The sequence below is a fragment of the Ranitomeya variabilis genome, chromosome 1 (assembly GCF_051348905.1).
Source record: "Ranitomeya variabilis isolate aRanVar5 chromosome 1, aRanVar5.hap1, whole genome shotgun sequence".
NCBI lineage: Eukaryota > Metazoa > Chordata > Amphibia > Anura > Dendrobatidae > Ranitomeya > Ranitomeya variabilis.
The window spans coordinates 761,336,899-761,356,049 of NC_135232.1; the positions used below are offsets into that span (position 1 = coordinate 761,336,899).

The window sequence follows — 19,151 nt, forward strand, 5'->3', positions numbered from 1 at the left end:
TATTTCTGCTGCACTCAATGCATGTGTCCTGTGCGAGGCCAGAAACAGGCTAGTCAAGATTCTGGCAGGGAGTACGCCTATCACATGCTTGCGGTCATGAGACCGCCGTTCCCGGCGCTGACACCCGAGAGTCCTCGCAGAATCTCATCGCATAGCTCCTGCCAGTTTATGCTGCAGATATATTACCAACATGATTAAGGATTTCACTACCTGAAACTATTTTATCTACTACCGTGGCATTTTAAGTCACCGACTGCAGTGTTTTCTATTCACACCAATAAAGAAGAGTTTTGGGATTTTCGTGGAGCTGGATTTTGTTTCTTTGCAGAAAACTAATGTTCCATGCAACCTACGCATCACTAATAAAACACACATGACAAAAGCTGTAAGTAAAGTGTAGTGAATCTTTATTTCAGTAAACATTGTAACAGCTACACCACAAAATATATAGTTACAGTGCAAAATTATTTGGCACATGATAAAAGTTGACAGTAAAATTGCGAGGATTAATGTGAAGATAAAACACTGTACAGATATTTAGTGAGTTGTCAACATGTTAGTCAAACAGGCAAAAGAACACCAAGGTTTGGAAAATATCGTATACACCAAGAAAAGGAAAAGGGGTCAAACACTGTAAAACACTGGGCAGGTCACTGCGGATTAGTAGATTACAGAATAGAGGAGAAGATCACACCTACAATGTATACCATTCATTACAAAGGGCAACAATACTGCCGACAGGGGGTACACCACAAAACACAAAGAAAAGTCTCCAATGTTACGGGGGCTTAATGTGGGGGTCAGGGCTCCCACACTGCAGCTGGATCTTAATAGCAAGTAACAGATAAGATGGGCAAGCTGCTGATGGAAGGACGTATTCCTAATATGCCAATTAGGAAGCCAGCGCCAATAAAAAGTATACATTATGCAATTACTATTTATGCATTTTCCTAACGTACAGAAGTGAACCAGCACTTGAGCTGGGTGCCTAATAATTTGGGATGAGGACTGCCCATTTGCTTCTCTGGAGAGATTTTTAGCTGGTAAATGCTGTCTTTTATCGCTACATATTGTATTGCCAGGTGAACTTACGCTTTATCTATGTTAGGGCGGTGCCGGAGTACACCGCTACTGATGCTGGGTATATGTGGTTGGCTAGAATCAGTTATAGTGTGTCAGTAAAGACATCATTTGCTGCGATCCAGCTAGTGCCCTACTAGCAGGAGACATGGCAGCTGCTGGTTTTATCCTTACCGTACATTAGAAGTATCATTTCTATGATGGCACATTATTTTTTATCTGTGATGCCACAATCTGTACGTTTGTGGCACTTCAAATACCAACGGGCGTTGTACAAAACAAATCAGCGTCTATAAAGGGATCATAAGAAAACAAAACATTTTGTGTCTTAAAGCTAATATCGATCATGGCACCATGCAACAGGAATAGCCATTAGGAATGATGTATAACCAATACAAAACACGCAAGGAAAGTCATGGAGCTCTAAAACTGTATTAGAAAAGACCATCCTCACCCCATGTTGCTGCCGTAACATGCTGGAATGTGATCTACCACATGGCATACTGTACCTTCATAGAAAGCCCATTGACCTGCTCACAATGGACATTTTGGATTCAACCCTGAAATGTAACGGGATAGCTAGGGTTTTCATGTTATTTTCAGACATCCAGATGGAATGGAGATTTGTAACTACATGGAGGATGGAAATGAAAATGAGCCATTAGACCGTCATTCATAGATGGTTGTAGAATATATCTGTTTTTCTCCATAAGTTGATCATGCGGTGTAAATAGGGGCTCAGATTGCATTGTGTGTTGCTGCAGCCTAAACCCATAATGACCGTTTGGATAGATCATACCTGCAACCTTCCACTGCCAACTGAAAGAGAAATTGTGGCCTGTTCCATGCATTCGCTATACAGAGAAGGATGGCTGACGAGTGATGGAGGGAGGGTGTCTGAGGATGGCTCAATCTGGAACACAAACTACAGCTGTACAGCAAAGACCTGACACTTATATGTACAGCAAATCCTCTCTGAAGGTACTACTGGCACAAATGTTTCTCCCCAATACACACACACAAAAATAAGAAAACCTACCATTGCAGTCATCTGAATGTGTCAACGTTACATTTGAACTCTAAGTGTCTCTCATATAATATGCAAGACGGTGTTCTTTAATTTTGCAACTGGCAAAATGTTGAGCTATCTGAGTTATCTGCAGACCATTGTTATCTGGAATCCGTCTCAGATGCCATCAGCTGGTCAAGAAACTGCTGTAACGCTTGGAAGAGGAAAATTATAGGATAGAACATGGCTTTTTGTCCTTGAATGGATTCTCTGACGTTGGCACTCCAACCAGCAGCGGATCATTTTTGGCATGCTGCTCGCAGTAGTTCATAAGATCTGCCGCTGCTTTCGAGACCTAAACAGTTACGGAAAGAATACACCATATGTTATATAATGTGATGAAGAATGAAACATGTATCAAACACGCAGGAAAATCTGTCCTGAAGCAGAGTACAATATGCGTTTCACATTACAGCACCTGTTAGGCTATGTGCACACGTCAGGATTTTGTCAGGCTTTTTCATCAGGTTTTGTAGCCAAAACCAGGAGTGGGTGATAAATGCAGAAGTGGTGCATATGTTTCTATTATACTTTTCCTCTAATTGTTCCACTCCTGGTTTTGGCTACAAATCCTGAGGAAAAATCCTGACAAAAACCTGACGTGTGCACATAGCCTAACAGTCTATTCAGGGTATGTGCACACGTCAGGATTTCTGGCAGAAATTTCCTGAGCAAAACCGGACATTTTCTGCAAGAAATCTGCATGAGTTTTTTTTCACGTTTTTCTCGCGTTTTTTTGCGGATTTTTTGCGTTTTTTCCCAGAGATTTCCCAATGCAATAATATAGTGGGAAATCCGCAAAAATTCTGCAAAATTAATGAACATGCTGCATTTTTTTGCGGAAAAAAACGCATCATGTGCACAAAAATTGCAGAATGCATTCTAAATGATGGGATGCTTATGTATGCGTTTTTATAGCGAAAAAAAAAAACACGAAAAATTATTTTTAGATATCAGATGCATGTTTTTTGACAGGGGCAATGATAGTAGCAATCATTTGGATTGGCACTAGCTTTATTTATTTTGTTACCTGCTATTTTCACATATTGCGAAAATAAATGGAATTTCAGCACTAGAAATAAGTTTCTACTGAATCCCTATACACATAAGTAAGCTGGCAAGTGCTGTGGGGACAGGTTGGTAATTTGAGTGTATATTGAAGCTGTCATTTGTCCAGCGCCATCTACATACGCTCACAATGCAGAACACCACATGTGTACTTTCATGGCAACACTGCTATGAGGATGACAATGGCATAAGTCTTCAGATCGTCTTCCAGTAGCCAGTGTCCCTTTTCTGTACAGTCTGTCCATTACTCATCTACAATAGTGTACATACAGAAGCACACAGTGACACACACAGACCTCACTGTACAGTTGCTGCACAAGGAAATGTACTAGTGCTTTGTAAAAGGAACATTGCTCCTTGTGTAATCACTGGAATTCTTGTCGTATAACAATCCAATAGAGGTTACCGTGCGCAAAGGACTACTGATCTGTATAGAAGAGCAGTGTATCGTTGCCCAGATGGCTAGCTAATCAGTTCAGATCAAATATGATTAAAACTAGTAAAATCCCTTAACCTTCCAGTAATCAGGCTTATCCCAGTGGAATCAGCTCAGATAACATTCAGACTGAACAAAAAGATAATGAACGTGTTAAGTATACCTTAATTCTTTCGATACCGGCCTCGATACGGAGTTGCTCCACCAGCTTTCGAGCTTGCGCTATGTTGTTAGAGGTTGACATTATCTGCCATCAGATCTTTATCCACAATTTGAAGAAATGTCTGAAAAATTAATGAAATATTGATAATGCTTCAAACACCAGAGTCAAGAAACTTAAAGGGGCTCTCCAAAACAGAAAAAAACTAAAGTAAATTTCATTATTAATTCCTAAATATGTTTAAATAGCAAATCACAATTGGTTTTGTTTACTGAGGGAAACAACACAGAATTAAAATGGTCACTGTCCTGTAACACTGCCAGAAACCAGTCCTAGAATGGCGGTAGGTAAGGTGCCTGTGAGCATGTGCAGCAGGAAGCTGGGCTTCCAGTGGATATTCTGATCTAATACTGAAGATAAGGTGGTACATATCCATTTGCAGGTAAGAAGAGACTGCTCACACTGCTGTCCACTATTTTACTGATATACCGTAATACTAGAAATACCAGGGGTGCTATGGCAAGAGGCTGCTCACACTGCTGTCCGCACCGTCTTTCTCATGCAATACTGGAGATACCAGGGCTGATGAGGTAATAAGGGACCACTAACACTGCTGTCCATCCTGTCTTTCTTATCGAATACTGGAGATACCAGTGGTGTAGAGGCAATAAGAGGCTGCTCACACTGCTGTCCATCCTGTCTTTCTTATCTAATACTGGAGATACCAGTGGTGTAGAGGCAATAAGAGGCTGCTCACACTGCTGTCCATCCTGTCTTTCTTATCTAATACTGGAGATACCAGTGGTGTAGAGAAAATAAGAGGCTGCTCACACTGCTGTCCATCCTGTCTTTCTTATCGAATACTGGAGATACCAGTGGTGTAGAGGCAATAAGCGGCTGCTCACACTGCTGTCCATCCTGTCTTTCTTATCTAATACTGGAGATACCAGTGGTGTAGAGGCAATAAGAGGCTGCTCACACTGCTGTCCATCCTGTCTTTCTTATTGCCTCTACACCACTGGTATCTCCAGTATTCGATAAGAAAGACAGGATGGACAGCAGTGTGAGCAGCCTCTTATTGCCTCTACACCACTGGTATCTCCAGTATTCGATAAGAGGCTGCTCACACTGCTGTCCATCCTGTCTTTCTTATCGAATACTGGAGATACCAGTGGTGTAGAGGCAATAAGAGGCTGCTCACACTGCTGTCCGCCCCATCTTTCTCATCTAATACTTGAGATACCAGGGCTGATGAGGTAATAACAGACCACTAACACTGCTGTCCATCCTGTCTTTCTTATCTAATACTGGAGATACCAGTGGTGTTGAGGTAATAAGAGGCTGCTCACACTACTGTCCATCCTGTTTTTCCATCCTAATACTGGAGAAATCAGAGGTACTAAGGTAAGAAGAGGCTGCTCACACTGCTGTCCATAGTCTTTATAATTTAATACTGGGAATAACAGGGTTACTAAGGTAAGAGGCTGCTCACACTGTTGTCCTCCCATCTAATACTTGAGATACCAGGGCGGATCAGATAATAAGAGACCACATACACTGCTGTCCGTCCTATATTTCTTACCCAATACTGGAGATACCAGCATTATTATGGTAAGAGAATGCTCACCAGCTGTACACTCTGTCTTTCTGATCTAAAAATGGATATATAGGGGTGCTGAATTAAAAAAAGAAGACCTCTCACACTGCTGTCCACCCTGTATGTCTGATCTAATACTAGAGATATAAAGACTGAGTTCTGTGGGAAGAAGGAGCCGCCCATACTGTTGTCCCTCCTGGCTTTCTGAATTACATGGTATATATAGATATCTCCAAGGCAGAGTAATGGAGCTTCCTACTGCACAGCTCACAGGACCTATCCTAACATTATTGGACTGGTTTGTGGCAGTGTATTAATGCAGCAGTCATTTTAATACTACATAAAAGTTTTGTGATTTGTTGATTAAATGTATTTAGAAAATTATTTAAAATAACATTTCCTTTAGTTCTGTTTTTTCTATTGAACATGTTTTATGTAGATTACATGCAAATATTTTGATTGCACAGCAAGAAAGGTATTCAATAGTGCCGATAAGGTTGAGTTCTGTAAAATTCAGATGAGAATGAATCATAAGAAGCCAAATATATGCACTTGTAATATATCCCTTTTTGGGTGTCTACAACTGTTTCGTTCTACTGTGCATGTACCGTAGTTCTCAATTTTAATTCAATGAATTTTCTCTATAGTAAAGGAGCATCAGACTGAGAACGTTTTATGTTTCCAGGTTCTTTCTCAATGTGCTCATAAAATTCTTCCTGATGGCCCACGTTATAAGTGTAAGGATTTTTCTGAAGATGGTACTTGATAACTATTATGCTTTAGTTCATAAATGGATGTCATGTCCTTATACCATGTACAGCTGGGGACAGGCATGCACAATTGCTGCTTTTCTACTATCTGCAGTCTGGGCATTGCACATTGATCTAATATTAATGAATTCTCCCTACGCTGCTTCTCTATCAAAGAGGAGCATGTGCCGTTCTATTCTTTCCTGTGACAATCGGGGAAGATCATTCATCAGGGCTGCTGGCGTCTCTCAGTTGGGGCTCCAACATGGAGTATCTGCGGAGTACTAAATGTAAAATAAACTCTGGTAAGAAGGAGATACATGATGGTGTGGTGCTGCTGCCGGCCCAAATAACAGGAAAAGACCAGAGAAGGAGAGGACAACTTGTCTTAAAATAATTGAACACCTTGGTATCGTTTCAATGCCATGGAATAAATGGCGCTATAACAATAAATAATAATAATAATAATAATATTCTTTTAGAGCCTTTTCCAACATAAATGTTAGGATTTTAGGCATTCTTTATTTTTTTGTTCCAAATTTGTTATGGATTTTGTGCCAGCTTTTTCAATCCTCATCATTTTTTTGTCTTCGATTGAATAATGAAAATCATGCCCACGTTGTCCATTGTTTTTGGCTAAATCGTGTGTGATTTTTTGAAATATCTCAATGGTACCCCAAAAACCTAGTGGAATATCAAAGATGTCTACTTTTTTTTATTTTTTTGCCTAGTTGAAAACTAGTGTGGCATTTTAAAGCTTATTGAAAAAATCATGCAACATTTTGACGCAATTAAAAAAAAAAAATGTAAAATTGCAAGTAAATTGCATCTTTGAATTTGTCAAATTTATCAAGCGTTGTGTACCATTTTCTATAAAACAGAAAAATTCTGTAAATAGTTTGTGAAATGTGTTTGTTATGAGAGAAAGTTGAGTTGTACTGTTCTGTATCAGTCACACATTCATTTCCAATAATCTCTGAGGCAGGGTCTCCTGCAGATCGGTGTCCGGCCCACAGCCTGGAACAGCTCATTTATATAAGAAAATGTGGCGCTCTGGATTAAGACATCAGATGGCAGATATCACTTTATTAGCCTGCCTTTTACCTGCGTGCCCATATAGACAGCTTAGGCGGGACATTCCTACGGACAGATTCCTATTTAATGATGAAAGAACTCCCCGAGACATGCTGGGGCGACAACACCACCCAGAAATAATGAAGCCGCTCACACACATACGGCATGGTATAATGCCGCCTTGTGTGCTTTCTCTTTCCTAATAATGACAGGAAGGAACTATTCTCAAGACGCGCTCGGGCTGAATTCCACTCATAGTTCTCCATGCTATGCACCTCAATTATCAGATAAACAAATGAATGTCTTGCAGCTACACGTGAGGCGATATTTATATTGTACATGTGCACGGACAACAGAATAACACATAGGCATCTTAAATGGGTTATCTAGTGCATAACATATTGATGGCCTATCCCAACGTGTCGTTGGATATTGTGGCTTCTATTTACCAGACAGCGAAGGTCAGTAATGGTAACAGAGCACATCTCTTGTTGGCCAGCTATTGGCATAGGGTGGGTCCAGGCCACGCTGCTGCGGTCACCAATTGCCACATGTATGGACCCACTGACCTGCTGCGTGTGGCCAGCATCTAGCAGTACCAAAGGGTATAAGGGTATGATCACACAGTGGAAATGTTTCTTTTTTTCTGCAGGTGTCCGCACCTTTATACGCAATAACAATCTGCTCTGATTGGGCTTTTGCTGCTTTTCCCCTTTATTTGAGGCCTTTCTGGTGCAGATTTCAATAAGTGTTTCTAATGCATTTTTTTGGACAGATTATCTTTTCTTTCTATAATTAAAAATGCGACTGAGTTTTTGTAAATGCATTTTCTCATGCGTTTTTTTCCTAGAATGAAAAATGTACAGCTCAACATTGTACACGCACAGTGGACCGGAGTTTTCATGAAACCCCGAACACTTTGCTTGGACCGTTAAAGGGGTTGTCCGGTCTAAAACAAAAAAAGTCTGCTTGACTGCAGACTAGCGAATCCTTACATCACGTACACTACCTACAATCCGGCTAGATTGTTTCCGGCGTGTCCAATTGACATCGCTCTCACAATCAGTTTGTCGGTGCCCCCATACACATGAGACCATCGGCAGGTCCAGTCGATATCGGAGTTGGAACGACATTAGGATGACAAGTATGAAGGCCTTTAGGCTGAGACTGAGACATTTGTGCAGCTGATCCATTGTCCAGACTGGACAATTCAACCACTTCTGGGCTGAGAACAGGAATCAGTTTGCTGCGTTCCGGGATACAAGCACAGTGGATTTCTAGAACTCCCATGCCCACTGTGCTTCTGTTTGACACTGTGTAAACTCACCTATGGCACGGGTTTACATTAGATGCAGTAAATCCGCATGGTACAATGAACACATGCGAATTTACCCGCGTGATTAGAACGCGGCGTTCTGCATGCAGCCACAATACCATGCTATACCATGATCATGGGGATGTAGCCTATCAGGAAGCTAAGTTGTTAATAAAAGTGAGGAATACAAACATAAGGCGAATCCTGCAGATTTTTCTCTTGCCGATAGTGTGCAGTATCTTACACAGCCAGCATAGTACGGTAGTTAGTAAGACGTCTCATGCACATGCTATGGAATTTATCTGCATCGTACACTGGCAGGAGCTATAGGGTGAGATTCAGTGAAGACTGTCCGGTGTCAGCGCCGGGAACGGCTGTTATGTGACCACAAGTATGTGATATGCGTACTCCTGGCCTTGCGCAAGACACATGCACTGAGTGCCCCGGAAACAGTCTAGTCGGACTGTGGCCGGGAGTGTGAGTATTCACAAGTCTGCAGTCACTCTGTTGTTTTAGACTGGACAACCCCTTTAAAAGGATGCAGCAGAAAAAAAACAAACGCAGTCTTTACGCTACATGTGAACGTGGCCTAAAAGTTATAATTGTCTGCACTATGTCCTCCTGGAAACAATTCTTTATTTATGTGCTTAGACACCGTTGAAACAGATGAACACGACGTGTTTCGGAAATTAATTCATATCCCGGTAGAAGGATTTTAGTGCGGGCGCCGGGCAGCTTTGGAACACCATCAACCTGCAGATTAACCCCATATCCGCAGGTTAATAGTGCTTGCGTACATGACAGGTTCTCTTTAACTTGAAAGGGAGACAGCTGCAGAATCATACATCCTTGCTATGTGCAACATGGGCTAATTTAAACCCAATGTAAATAATGAAGAGGTCACAAAACTCGCCCCAGATGACCTGTATTCCTCTCAGCAGCCTCCGGCTTTCAGTCATAGTGCCCCAGCACTGACTGACAGCTGGCCAACAGTGTAGGAGTGCTGAGCCATTGGGTGCTGGGGAGTGATTACAGCAGTCGCTCACTGTATACTGAGCAGTGACTGAAGACGCGCCTCTATGACTGAAAGACGGAAGAATGAAGTTTATTTCCTCCCGGTAGCCAGGCCTTCAGCGCGGCGGCTGGGCAGCTTTAGAACGCTACTATCCTGCAGATTAACTCCATATTTACAGGATAATAGCGTTTGCGCTGCTATGTGTAGCACAAGCGATCAGATGATCGCACCCTCAAGTCTCCTAAGGAGACTATTAAAGCCAGTAAAAGAAAAACGTTTTTTTAAAAAAATATTAAAAAATATAAATATTCAAATCGCCCCCCTTTCAAAATAAAACAAAAAAATATTTGCTATCGCCAAGGTCAAAAATGCCTGATCAATCAAAATATAAAAATAATTAATCCGATTGGTAAACAATGTAACGAGGAAAAAAATAAATAAATAAAAATGCCAGAATTCCATTTTTGGTTGCCGCAAAATTGCAATAACAAGAGATCAAAACATTGCATCTACGCCAAAATGGTATCAATAAAAACGTCAGCTCGTCCTTAGCCAGAGTCAAATCCCGAAAAACGGAGACAATAAGGGACTCGGAAGATGGTGCCAATTCTTTTTATTTTATTTTATTTTTTTTACAAACTTTGGATTTTTTTTACCGCTTAAATATGAAAAAAAAAATAGACATGTTTGGTGTCTACAAACTCATAATGACCTGGAGAATCATAATGGCAGGTCAGTTTTAGCATTTAGTGATGATCAGATCGCCTGTATGTAGCAGAATTGCTGACTTGCTATGAGCGCCAACCATCGGGCAGTGACAACCATAGAGATCTGCTGGAGACCTCTGGTTGTCATGCCAACCCATTGGCGACCCGCGGTCATGAAACACGGGTGCCGATAGGCGGTATTTCTCTTGCACTTTCCAGAAGCGCGTGTTAAATGCTGCTGTCAAAGTTTGACAGCGGCATTTAACAGGTTAACAGCAGCGGGAGGATCGCGATTCCACCAGCGGCTGTTAGCGGCACATGTCAGCTTTTCAAAACAGCTGACATGTGCCAGTAAAGATGTGGGCTCAGCGCTAGAGCCCACATCAAAGGGAGGGTGGTGTCCAACATCGGTGTATTATTACGCCCGATGTCGGAAAGGGGTATTCCTATCTTCATTTTCTCAGTCCCGTAACCGCACTGCAGACTCTCCTGTCACACTGTGTTCTGCATAACCCAAAAGTGGCTTTTACAATGGAAGTCTATGGAGCATCAGAACAAAGCGGCATAACCTTACATTATAAAACATTTCTGGCTCCCATATAGAGCATTAATGAACGCTCACATGTATCCCAATCTATAGGTTCCATATTCACACAAGACAGACACTCATTTCACATGGAGAGGTTATTAGTAGTCACTTGATGTCTGTTTCTAATTCCAACACATTGCAATAGATGAGTCAGGTCAGCGGTATGTACAGCCTCTCTCAGCAGTTTCACCTGGAAGCAATAATTACAACCAAATATTACCATGGGAAGAATTCACTATTACTTTAAATGGGTAATAAAATATCTTTTACCTCTAATAATAGAGCACATATAAGCACATTACACAGCATTTATTTAAAGGGGCATTCCCATCTCCAAGATTCTATCCCAATATATAGCAGGTGTAATAATAATAATAATACTTTAGCAAATATCTCCAATTAGAAATGTACTATAGTTCTTCTGATTCGCTATGTTGCTTATGCCATGTCCAATGCATTGCAGTAGCTTAGGCATCCATGGTTACGACCACTAGCAACTAGCTAAAGAGATATTCCCATTTTCAAGATCCTATCCCAATGTGTAGTAGGTGTAATAATAATAATAGTAAATACCTCCAATTAGAAATGTAGTATAGTTCTGCCAATTAGCTTTGTCGCTTGTCCCATATGTGCAAAGCATTACAGTTGCTTCGGTTTCCATGGTTACGGCCACTAATAGCTAACTGTCACTATGTGAGTGGCCGTAACCATGTATATATACGCTACTGCAATTCCCTGCACATGCTGTAAACGACTTACAGTTGGGAAAATAAGTATTTGATACACTGCCGATTTTGCAAGTTTTCCCACCTACAAAGAATGAAGAGGTCTGTACTTTTTAAAGGTAGGTACACTTCAACTGTGAGAGAATCAAACAATAAAAAAAACAGAAAATCACATTGTATAATATTTATATATAATTAACCCCTTTCCGACATTAGGCGCAATAGTATGCCTATCTCGGATTCTTAAATGTTTGGTGCGGGTTCCTGTGCTGAGCCCGCACCTTTCCAGGCACATGTCAGCTGATATATACAGCTGGCATGTGCCAGCAACAGTTGTGGGTGGAATTGTTATTCACCCGCGGCTGTTAACTAGTTAAATGCTGCTCTCAATTTCTGACAGCGGCATTTAAAACGCGCTTACCGGAAGGGCGCCGGAAATCCCGCCCATCAGTGACCCTGTCACGTGATCGTGAGTCACCGATGGGTTGGCATTACAACCAGAGGTCTCCAGCAGACCTCTATGGTTGTCACTGCCAGATTGCTATGAGCGCTGCCTGATGGTCGGCAGCTCTCTAGGGACACCAGGGACAAAATTGTAGACCTGCACAAGGTAGGTTGGGATGGGCTACATGACAACAGGCAAGTAACTTGGTGAGAAGCCAACAACTGGTGGCACAATTGCTAGAAAATGGAAGAAACACAAGATGACTGTCAACCTTCCTCAGTCTGGGTCTCCATGAAAGATCTCGCCTCGTGTGGTAAGGATGATTCTGAGAAAGGGCAGGAATCAGCCTAGAACTACACTGGAGGACCGGGTCAATGACCTGAAGAGAGCTGGGACACAGTCTCAAACAGTAACACACTATGACGTCATGGATTACAATCTTGCTTGACACGCAAGGTCCCCCTACTCACCCCAACACATATCCAGGCCAGTTTGATGTTTGCCAATGACCATCTGCATGATTTAGAGGAAGCATGGGAAGTCATGTGATCAGACGAGATCAAAATAAAACTTTGGTATCAACTCTACTCGCCGTGTTTGGGAGGAAGGAGGACGAGTACAAACCAAAGAAAAAGGAGATGTGTTCCAGCTTCTTTGAATCCAAAAATTTATAAGAAAATGCTGCCACTTTGCCATTGCCATGGTTTTTTAAGAATCATTATTAGTGATGAGCGAATATACTCGTTACTCGAGATTTCCCGAGCACGCTCGGGTGGCCTCAGAGTATTTATGACTGCTCGGAGATTTAGTTTTCATCGCCGCATGTGAATGATTTACATCTATCTAGCACAAGTACATGTGGGGGTTGCCTGGTTGCTAGGGAATCCCCACATGTAATCAAGCTGGCTAGCAGATGAAAATCATTCAGCTGAGGTGAGGAAAACTAAACCTCCGAGCACTAAAACATACTCGGAGGTCACCCGAGCGTGCTCGAGAAATCTCGAGTAATGAGTATATTCGCTCATCACTAATCATTATCTAATAATTTTTTGGGATTCAAAGAAGCTGGAACACATCTCCTTTTTCTCATCAGTACTACACGTGTGACCGCACGAGTTCCGTGCTTCAGCAAGCCATATGATGCTGTGGGTGAGCTGGTTAATTCTTTTTTCTTTTTTTCACAACCCAAAGAACACCATCTTAATGGTGAAGCATGGTGGGGGAAATATCATAATTTGGGGTGCTTTTCTGCAAGGGGACAGAACAACTGCACCGTATTGAAGGGAGGATGGATGGGGTCATGTATTGCGAGATTTTAGCCAACAACCTAATTACCTCAGAAAGCGCATTGAAGATGGGTCATGGCTGGGTCTGTCTCTCACAGTTGAAGTGTACCTACGATAAAAATTACAGCCCTCTCCATTCTATGTAAGTCAGAAAACTTGCAAAATCGGCAGTGTATTAACCCCTTTCTGACCTCGGGCGGGATAGTACGTCCAAGGTCAGAAGCCCAGCTTTGATGCGGGCCCCGGCGGTGAGCCCGCATCAAAGCCGGGACATGTCAGCTGTTTTGAACAGCTGACATGTGCCCGTAATAGGCGCGGGCAGAATCGCGATCTGCCCGCGCCTATTAACTAGTTAAATGCCGCTGTCAAACGCAGACAGTCCTTGAGACCTCTATGGTTACTGATCGCCGGTAGCTGTGAGCGCCACCCTGTGGTCAGCGCTCACAGCACACCTGATTTTCTGCTACATAGCAGCGAACAGCAGATCGCTGCTATGTAGCAGAGGCGATCGCGCTGTGCCTGCTTCTAGCCTCCCATGGAGGCTATTGAAGCATGGCAAAAGTAAAAAAAAAAAAAAAAGTAAAAAAAAATGTGAAAAAAATAAAAAAAAAAATATAAAAGTTTAAATCACCCCCCTTTCGCCCCAATCAAAATAAATCAATAAATGAAAAAAAATCAAACCTACACATATTTGGTATCGCCGCGTTCAGAATTGCCCGATCTATCAATAAAAAAAAGCATTAATCTGATCGCTAAACGGCGTAGCGAGAAAAAAATATTCAAAACGCCAGAATTACGTTTTTTTGGTCGCCGCGACATTGCATTAAAATGCAATAACGGGCGATCAAAAGAACGTATCTGCACCAAAATGCTATCATTAACCCCTTCACCCCCGGAGCTTTTTCCGTTTTTCCGTTTTCGTTTTTCGCTCCCCTCCTTCCCAGAGCCATAACTTTTTTATTTTTCCGTCAATTTGGCCATGTGAGGGCTTATTTTTTGCGGGACGAGTTGTACTTTTGAACGACATCATTGGTTTTACCATGTCGTGTACTAGAAAACGGGAAAAAAATTCCAAGTGCAGTGAAATTGCAAAAAAAGTGCAATCCCACACTTGTTTTTTGCTTGCCTATTTTGCTAGGTTCACTAAATGCTAAAACTGACCTGCCATTATGATTCTCCAGGTCACTACGAGTTCATAGACACCTAACATGACTAGGTTATTTTTCACCTAAGTGGTGAAAAAAAATTCCAAACTTTGCAAAAAACAAAACAAAACAAAATTGCGCCATTTTCCGATACTCGTAGCGTCTCCATTTTTCGTGATCTGGGGTCAGGTGAGGGCTTATTTTTTGCGTGCCGAGCTGGCGTTTTTAATAATAGCATTTTGGTGTAGATACGTTCTTTTGATCGCCCGTTATTGCATTTTAATGCAATGTCGTGGCGACCAAAAAAACGTAAATCTGGCGTTTCGAATTTTTTTCTCATTACGCCATTTAGCGATCAGGTTAATGCTTTTTTTTTATTGATAGATCGGGCGATTCTGAACGCGGCGATACCAAATATGTGTAGGTTGGGGTTTTTTTTTATTGATTTATTTTGATTGGGGCGAAAGGGGGGTGATTTAAACTTTTATATTTTTTTTATTTTTTTCACATTTTTAAAAACTTTTTTTTTTTACTTTTGCCATGCTTCTATAGCCTCCATGGGAGGCTAGAAGCAGGCACAGCCCGATCGGCTCTGCTACATAACAGCGATCATCAGATCGCTGTTATGTAGGAGAATTGCAGGTGTGCTGTGAGCGCCGACCACAGGGTGGCGCTCACAGCCACCGGCGATCAGTAACCATAGAGGTCTCAAGGACCTCTATGGTTACAATGGAGGAGCATCGCCGACCCCCGATCATGTGACGGGGGTCAGCGATGCGCTCATATCCGGCCGCACGGCCGGATGCGGTAGTTAAATGCTGCTGTCTGCGTTTGACAGCGGCATTTAACTAGTTAATAGCGGCGGGTGATCGCGATTTCACCCGCCGCTATTGCGCGCACATCAAAGCGGGGGTCCCGACATGTGACGTACTATTCTGTCACATGTCGGGAAGGGGTTAAAAACATCAGCATGGCGCACAAAAAATAAGCCCTCAACCGACCCCAGATCATGAAAAATGGAGACGCTACGGGTATCGGAAAATGGCGCGATTTATTTTTTTTTAAGCAAACTTTGGAATTTGTTTTCACCACTTAGGTAAAAAATAACCTATTCATGTTATGTGTCTATGAACTCGTACTGACCTGGAGAATCATAATGGCAGGTCAGTTTTAGCATTTAGTGAACCTAGCAAAGAAGCCAAGCAAAAAACAAGTGTGGGACTGCACTTTTTTTGCAATTTCACTGCACTTGGAATTTTTTTCCTGTTTTCTAGTACACGACATGCTAAAACCAATGATGTCGTTCAAAAGTACAACTCGTCCCGCAAAAAATAAGCCCTCACATGGCCAAATTGACAGAAAAATAAAAAAGTTATGGCTCTGGGAAGGAGGGGAGTGAAAAACGAACACGGAAAAACGGAAAATCCCAAGGTCATGAAGGGGTTAAATACTTATTTTCCTCACTGTAGCTATTCAGAAGAACTATACTACATTTCTAACTGAAGGTATTTGCTAATAATACTATTATTACACCTACTACATATTGGAATAGTTTCTTGGAGATGGGAATATCCCTTTAAATAGTACTTTTGTAAACTGCAGCAGTGCTTTTAAAATGAGTCATATGATTTAGAGAAACTAAAACGCCAGATCTTAGGACTGCTCATGCACAAAGTTCTGGTGCATCTGAACTGAACTGCACAACAAGGATACATCCACAAAGATTGTATTTTCAGTGGGAAAAATCCATGAGAAGTTCTCAGCAATGTCAGCATAACCTATGAGGAATTTATAGCACATTTGTCATGGATTTCACATTATTCACTGCAAAGGGTGAGAACTGCAGTGAAAATCTCCAGCATAAATAGACATGCTGGAGTTGTATACGCCTGAGGCAACTATTCCATCTCTGAGGGACTGCAGGAGGTAGCAATGAGATGGACTTCGCTTTCACCATCAGTCTCAGAGACTTTAGATATAGCAGCTGCACTCACACAACTGCAGTAACAGTGATATGGGGGATACAAGTTGACCGCTCTGGAAATATTGGCGTTTCAACATTTGGACTCCCATTGATCTAGCAATCACCACCTAGTGATAACTTGTAATAACTGGAATACCCCTTTAAAACCCTGCTCATTATCTTCTAACATTATTTTTTTTTGCATTACAAATAACATTAAATCACTGGTGTTGGCTCAAGAAGCCAATTTTAATAGGCCATTTACTAGCCTATTAGGTCATGAAAATGACACCGCAGTCTTTTTCCTGGCTGGTAGTTAAAGGGAACCTGTCACCCCCAAAATCGAAGGTGAGCTAAGCCCACCAGCATCAGGGGCTTATCTACAGCATTCTGGAATGCTGTAGATAAGCCCCCCGATGTATCCTAAAAGATAAGAAAAAGAGGTTAGATTATACTCACCCAGGGGCGGTCCCGGTACGATGGGCGTCGCGGTCCGGTCCGGGGCCCCCCATCTTCTTACGATGACGTTTTCTTCTTGTCTTCACGCTGCGGCTCCGGCACAGGCGTACTTTCTCTGCCCTGTTGAGGACAGAGCACAATACTGCAGTGCGCAGGGGCCGGGCCTCTCTGACCTTTCCCGGTGCCTGCGCACTGCAGTACTTTGCTCTGCCCTCAACAGGACAGACAAAGTACGCCTGTGCCGGAGCCACAGCGTGAAGACAAGAAGAGGACGTCATTGTAAGAAGATGTGAGGCCCCGGACCACGACGCCTATCGGACCGGACCGCAGCGGGACCGCCCCTGGGTGAGTATAATCTAACCTCTTTTTCTCATCTTTTAGGATACATCGGGGGCTTATCTACAGCATTCTGGAATGCTGTAGATAAGCCCCTGATGCTGGTGGGCTTAGCTCACCTTCGATTTTGGGGGTGACAGGTTCCCTTTAAGCAGTAAGGCCGTGTGCACACGTTGAGTATATGGTCAGTTTTTTACATCGGTATTTATAAGCGAAAACCAGGTGTAGGTGATAAATACAGAAGTGGTGACGCGTTACAAATACTGATGTAAAATACTAATCAAATACTGACCGTGGCCTTATATGAACTCTTTGGAAGAAAAGTAGTTCAATGAGCCATGGGTTCACCATTAACACTGCTCCAGTCACTCGTTGGGTAACATAAGTCTTGCTTTAGAGGACTTTTGGACAAATCGAATTTGAGCTTCCATTCTGCAACTATGTAAAAGCCTATTTGTTGCTAAATAGCTGAAAAGTCAGCTTTCCGGAAAGCACAAGTGATTGATGCAATGACATGACTGCACACCTCTAGCACTCATACGCCCCGTGCTGTGACTCCAGAATACACTGGCCTTTATCTCCAGGGCAGGAATAATCATCCTCCGGTCATGGTCACTGCACCATGAATCATTCATGTAAACTATTAATATGGTAACTATAAATAGGCTGAAACATCCCTATATTAGGCTCTGCAGTACCCCACAGAAGAAATTAGGAGACAAAGGACTGACCTTGTGTTACAGTATGTTTGTCTCTCACATTTGCCCACATTTCAGCCACAGGCAGCAAACAGTAGAGAAGACTGGCTTCCCGGATTTGAGCCTGTTCTCGTGACATCATAGTCATGTGAGTTTGTGTAGCGAGCGAGAACCCCTTAGTGGACTAGCGTCCGGCCAAATAGAGTCACCATTGTTCAGGACTTGTTTGCTGGTAATTAGTGAGCCGAGACTTGGACTGGAGCGCGGAGCGTCAGCACATGAGTGGGTGGAGGGAATCAGTGATCTTCAGCCCTTTACAGTAATGGTCATCCTTCCTTCCTGGCACATCCATGTAGCTTTTATATAACTATATTATGAAGTGAGAATATGGTCACTACACTAGCTTTCTCTGACTCTTAAAGGGAATCTGTCAGCAGGTTTTTGCTATTTAAATCGGAGAGCATCATAATACAGGGAATGAGAGCCTGATTGGAGGGATGGGTCACTTATTGGGCTGTGCATTGTAGTTTCAATACAATCATGTACTTTATCAGCAGGAGATTATCACTGCCAGGCTACATCTCATGTGCAGAGCAGACCAGCTGTGGAACTGCCCCCACCAATGATAAACAGCTTGCTCACAAGTAGGGTGCACACAGGAACCTGCCAGTCAGGGGTGTGGGTGGGGTTATACACGGGTCAAATGACTTAGCTCTGCGACATCTACCTCACACTAAATAAATGCAGCCTTGCTGAAGCATCCCCAGGTCATCACCGATCCTCCACCAAATTTCACAGTGGCTTGTACGCCTCTCCAGGTCTCCGTCTAGCCATCAGACGACCAGGTGTTTATCTGGGGATGCTTCAGCAAGGCTGGAATTGGGCAGGTTGTTCTTTGCAAAGGACGTATGAATCAAGCCGCATACAAGGTTATCCTGGAAAAACAGTAGCTTCCTTTTGCTCAGGAAATGTTCCCCAAATCTGAGGACTGGTTTTTCCAGCAGGACAATGCGCCATGCCACACAGCGAGGTCAATCAAATCCCTGTCATAGCCAGCCCAATCTCCAGACCTGAACCCCATTGAAAACCTCTGTAATGTAATCAAGAGGAAGATGGATAGTCACAAGCCACCAAACAAAGAAGACTTGCTTAAATTTTTGTACCAGGAGTGGCATAAAGGCACCTAAAAGCAGTGTGAAAGACTGGTGGGAAAGCATGCCAAGACGCATGAAAGC

General features: G+C 42.6%; 1 protein-coding gene across 4 annotated transcripts in view; it reads right to left on the reverse strand.

Moving 5' to 3' along the window:
* Positions 1 to 384: 384 nt before the first annotated feature.
* GNG7 (G protein subunit gamma 7) overlaps positions 385 to 19,151 on the reverse strand; it is a 59,823-nt gene continuing 41,056 nt past the window's right edge. For all 4 annotated transcript variants that reach the window (XM_077271682.1, XM_077271674.1, XM_077271676.1 and 1 more), the window contains 2 exons: positions 3,817 to 3,937; positions 385 to 2,444 (listed from right to left, as the gene is read on the reverse strand). In XM_077271682.1, coding sequence (XP_077127797.1) covers positions 2,319 to 2,444; positions 3,817 to 3,897 — 207 coding nt within the window. In that variant the 5' untranslated portion in view covers positions 3,898 to 3,937 and the 3' untranslated portion in view covers positions 385 to 2,318. The remainder of the gene's footprint in view (positions 2,445 to 3,816; positions 3,938 to 19,151) is intronic.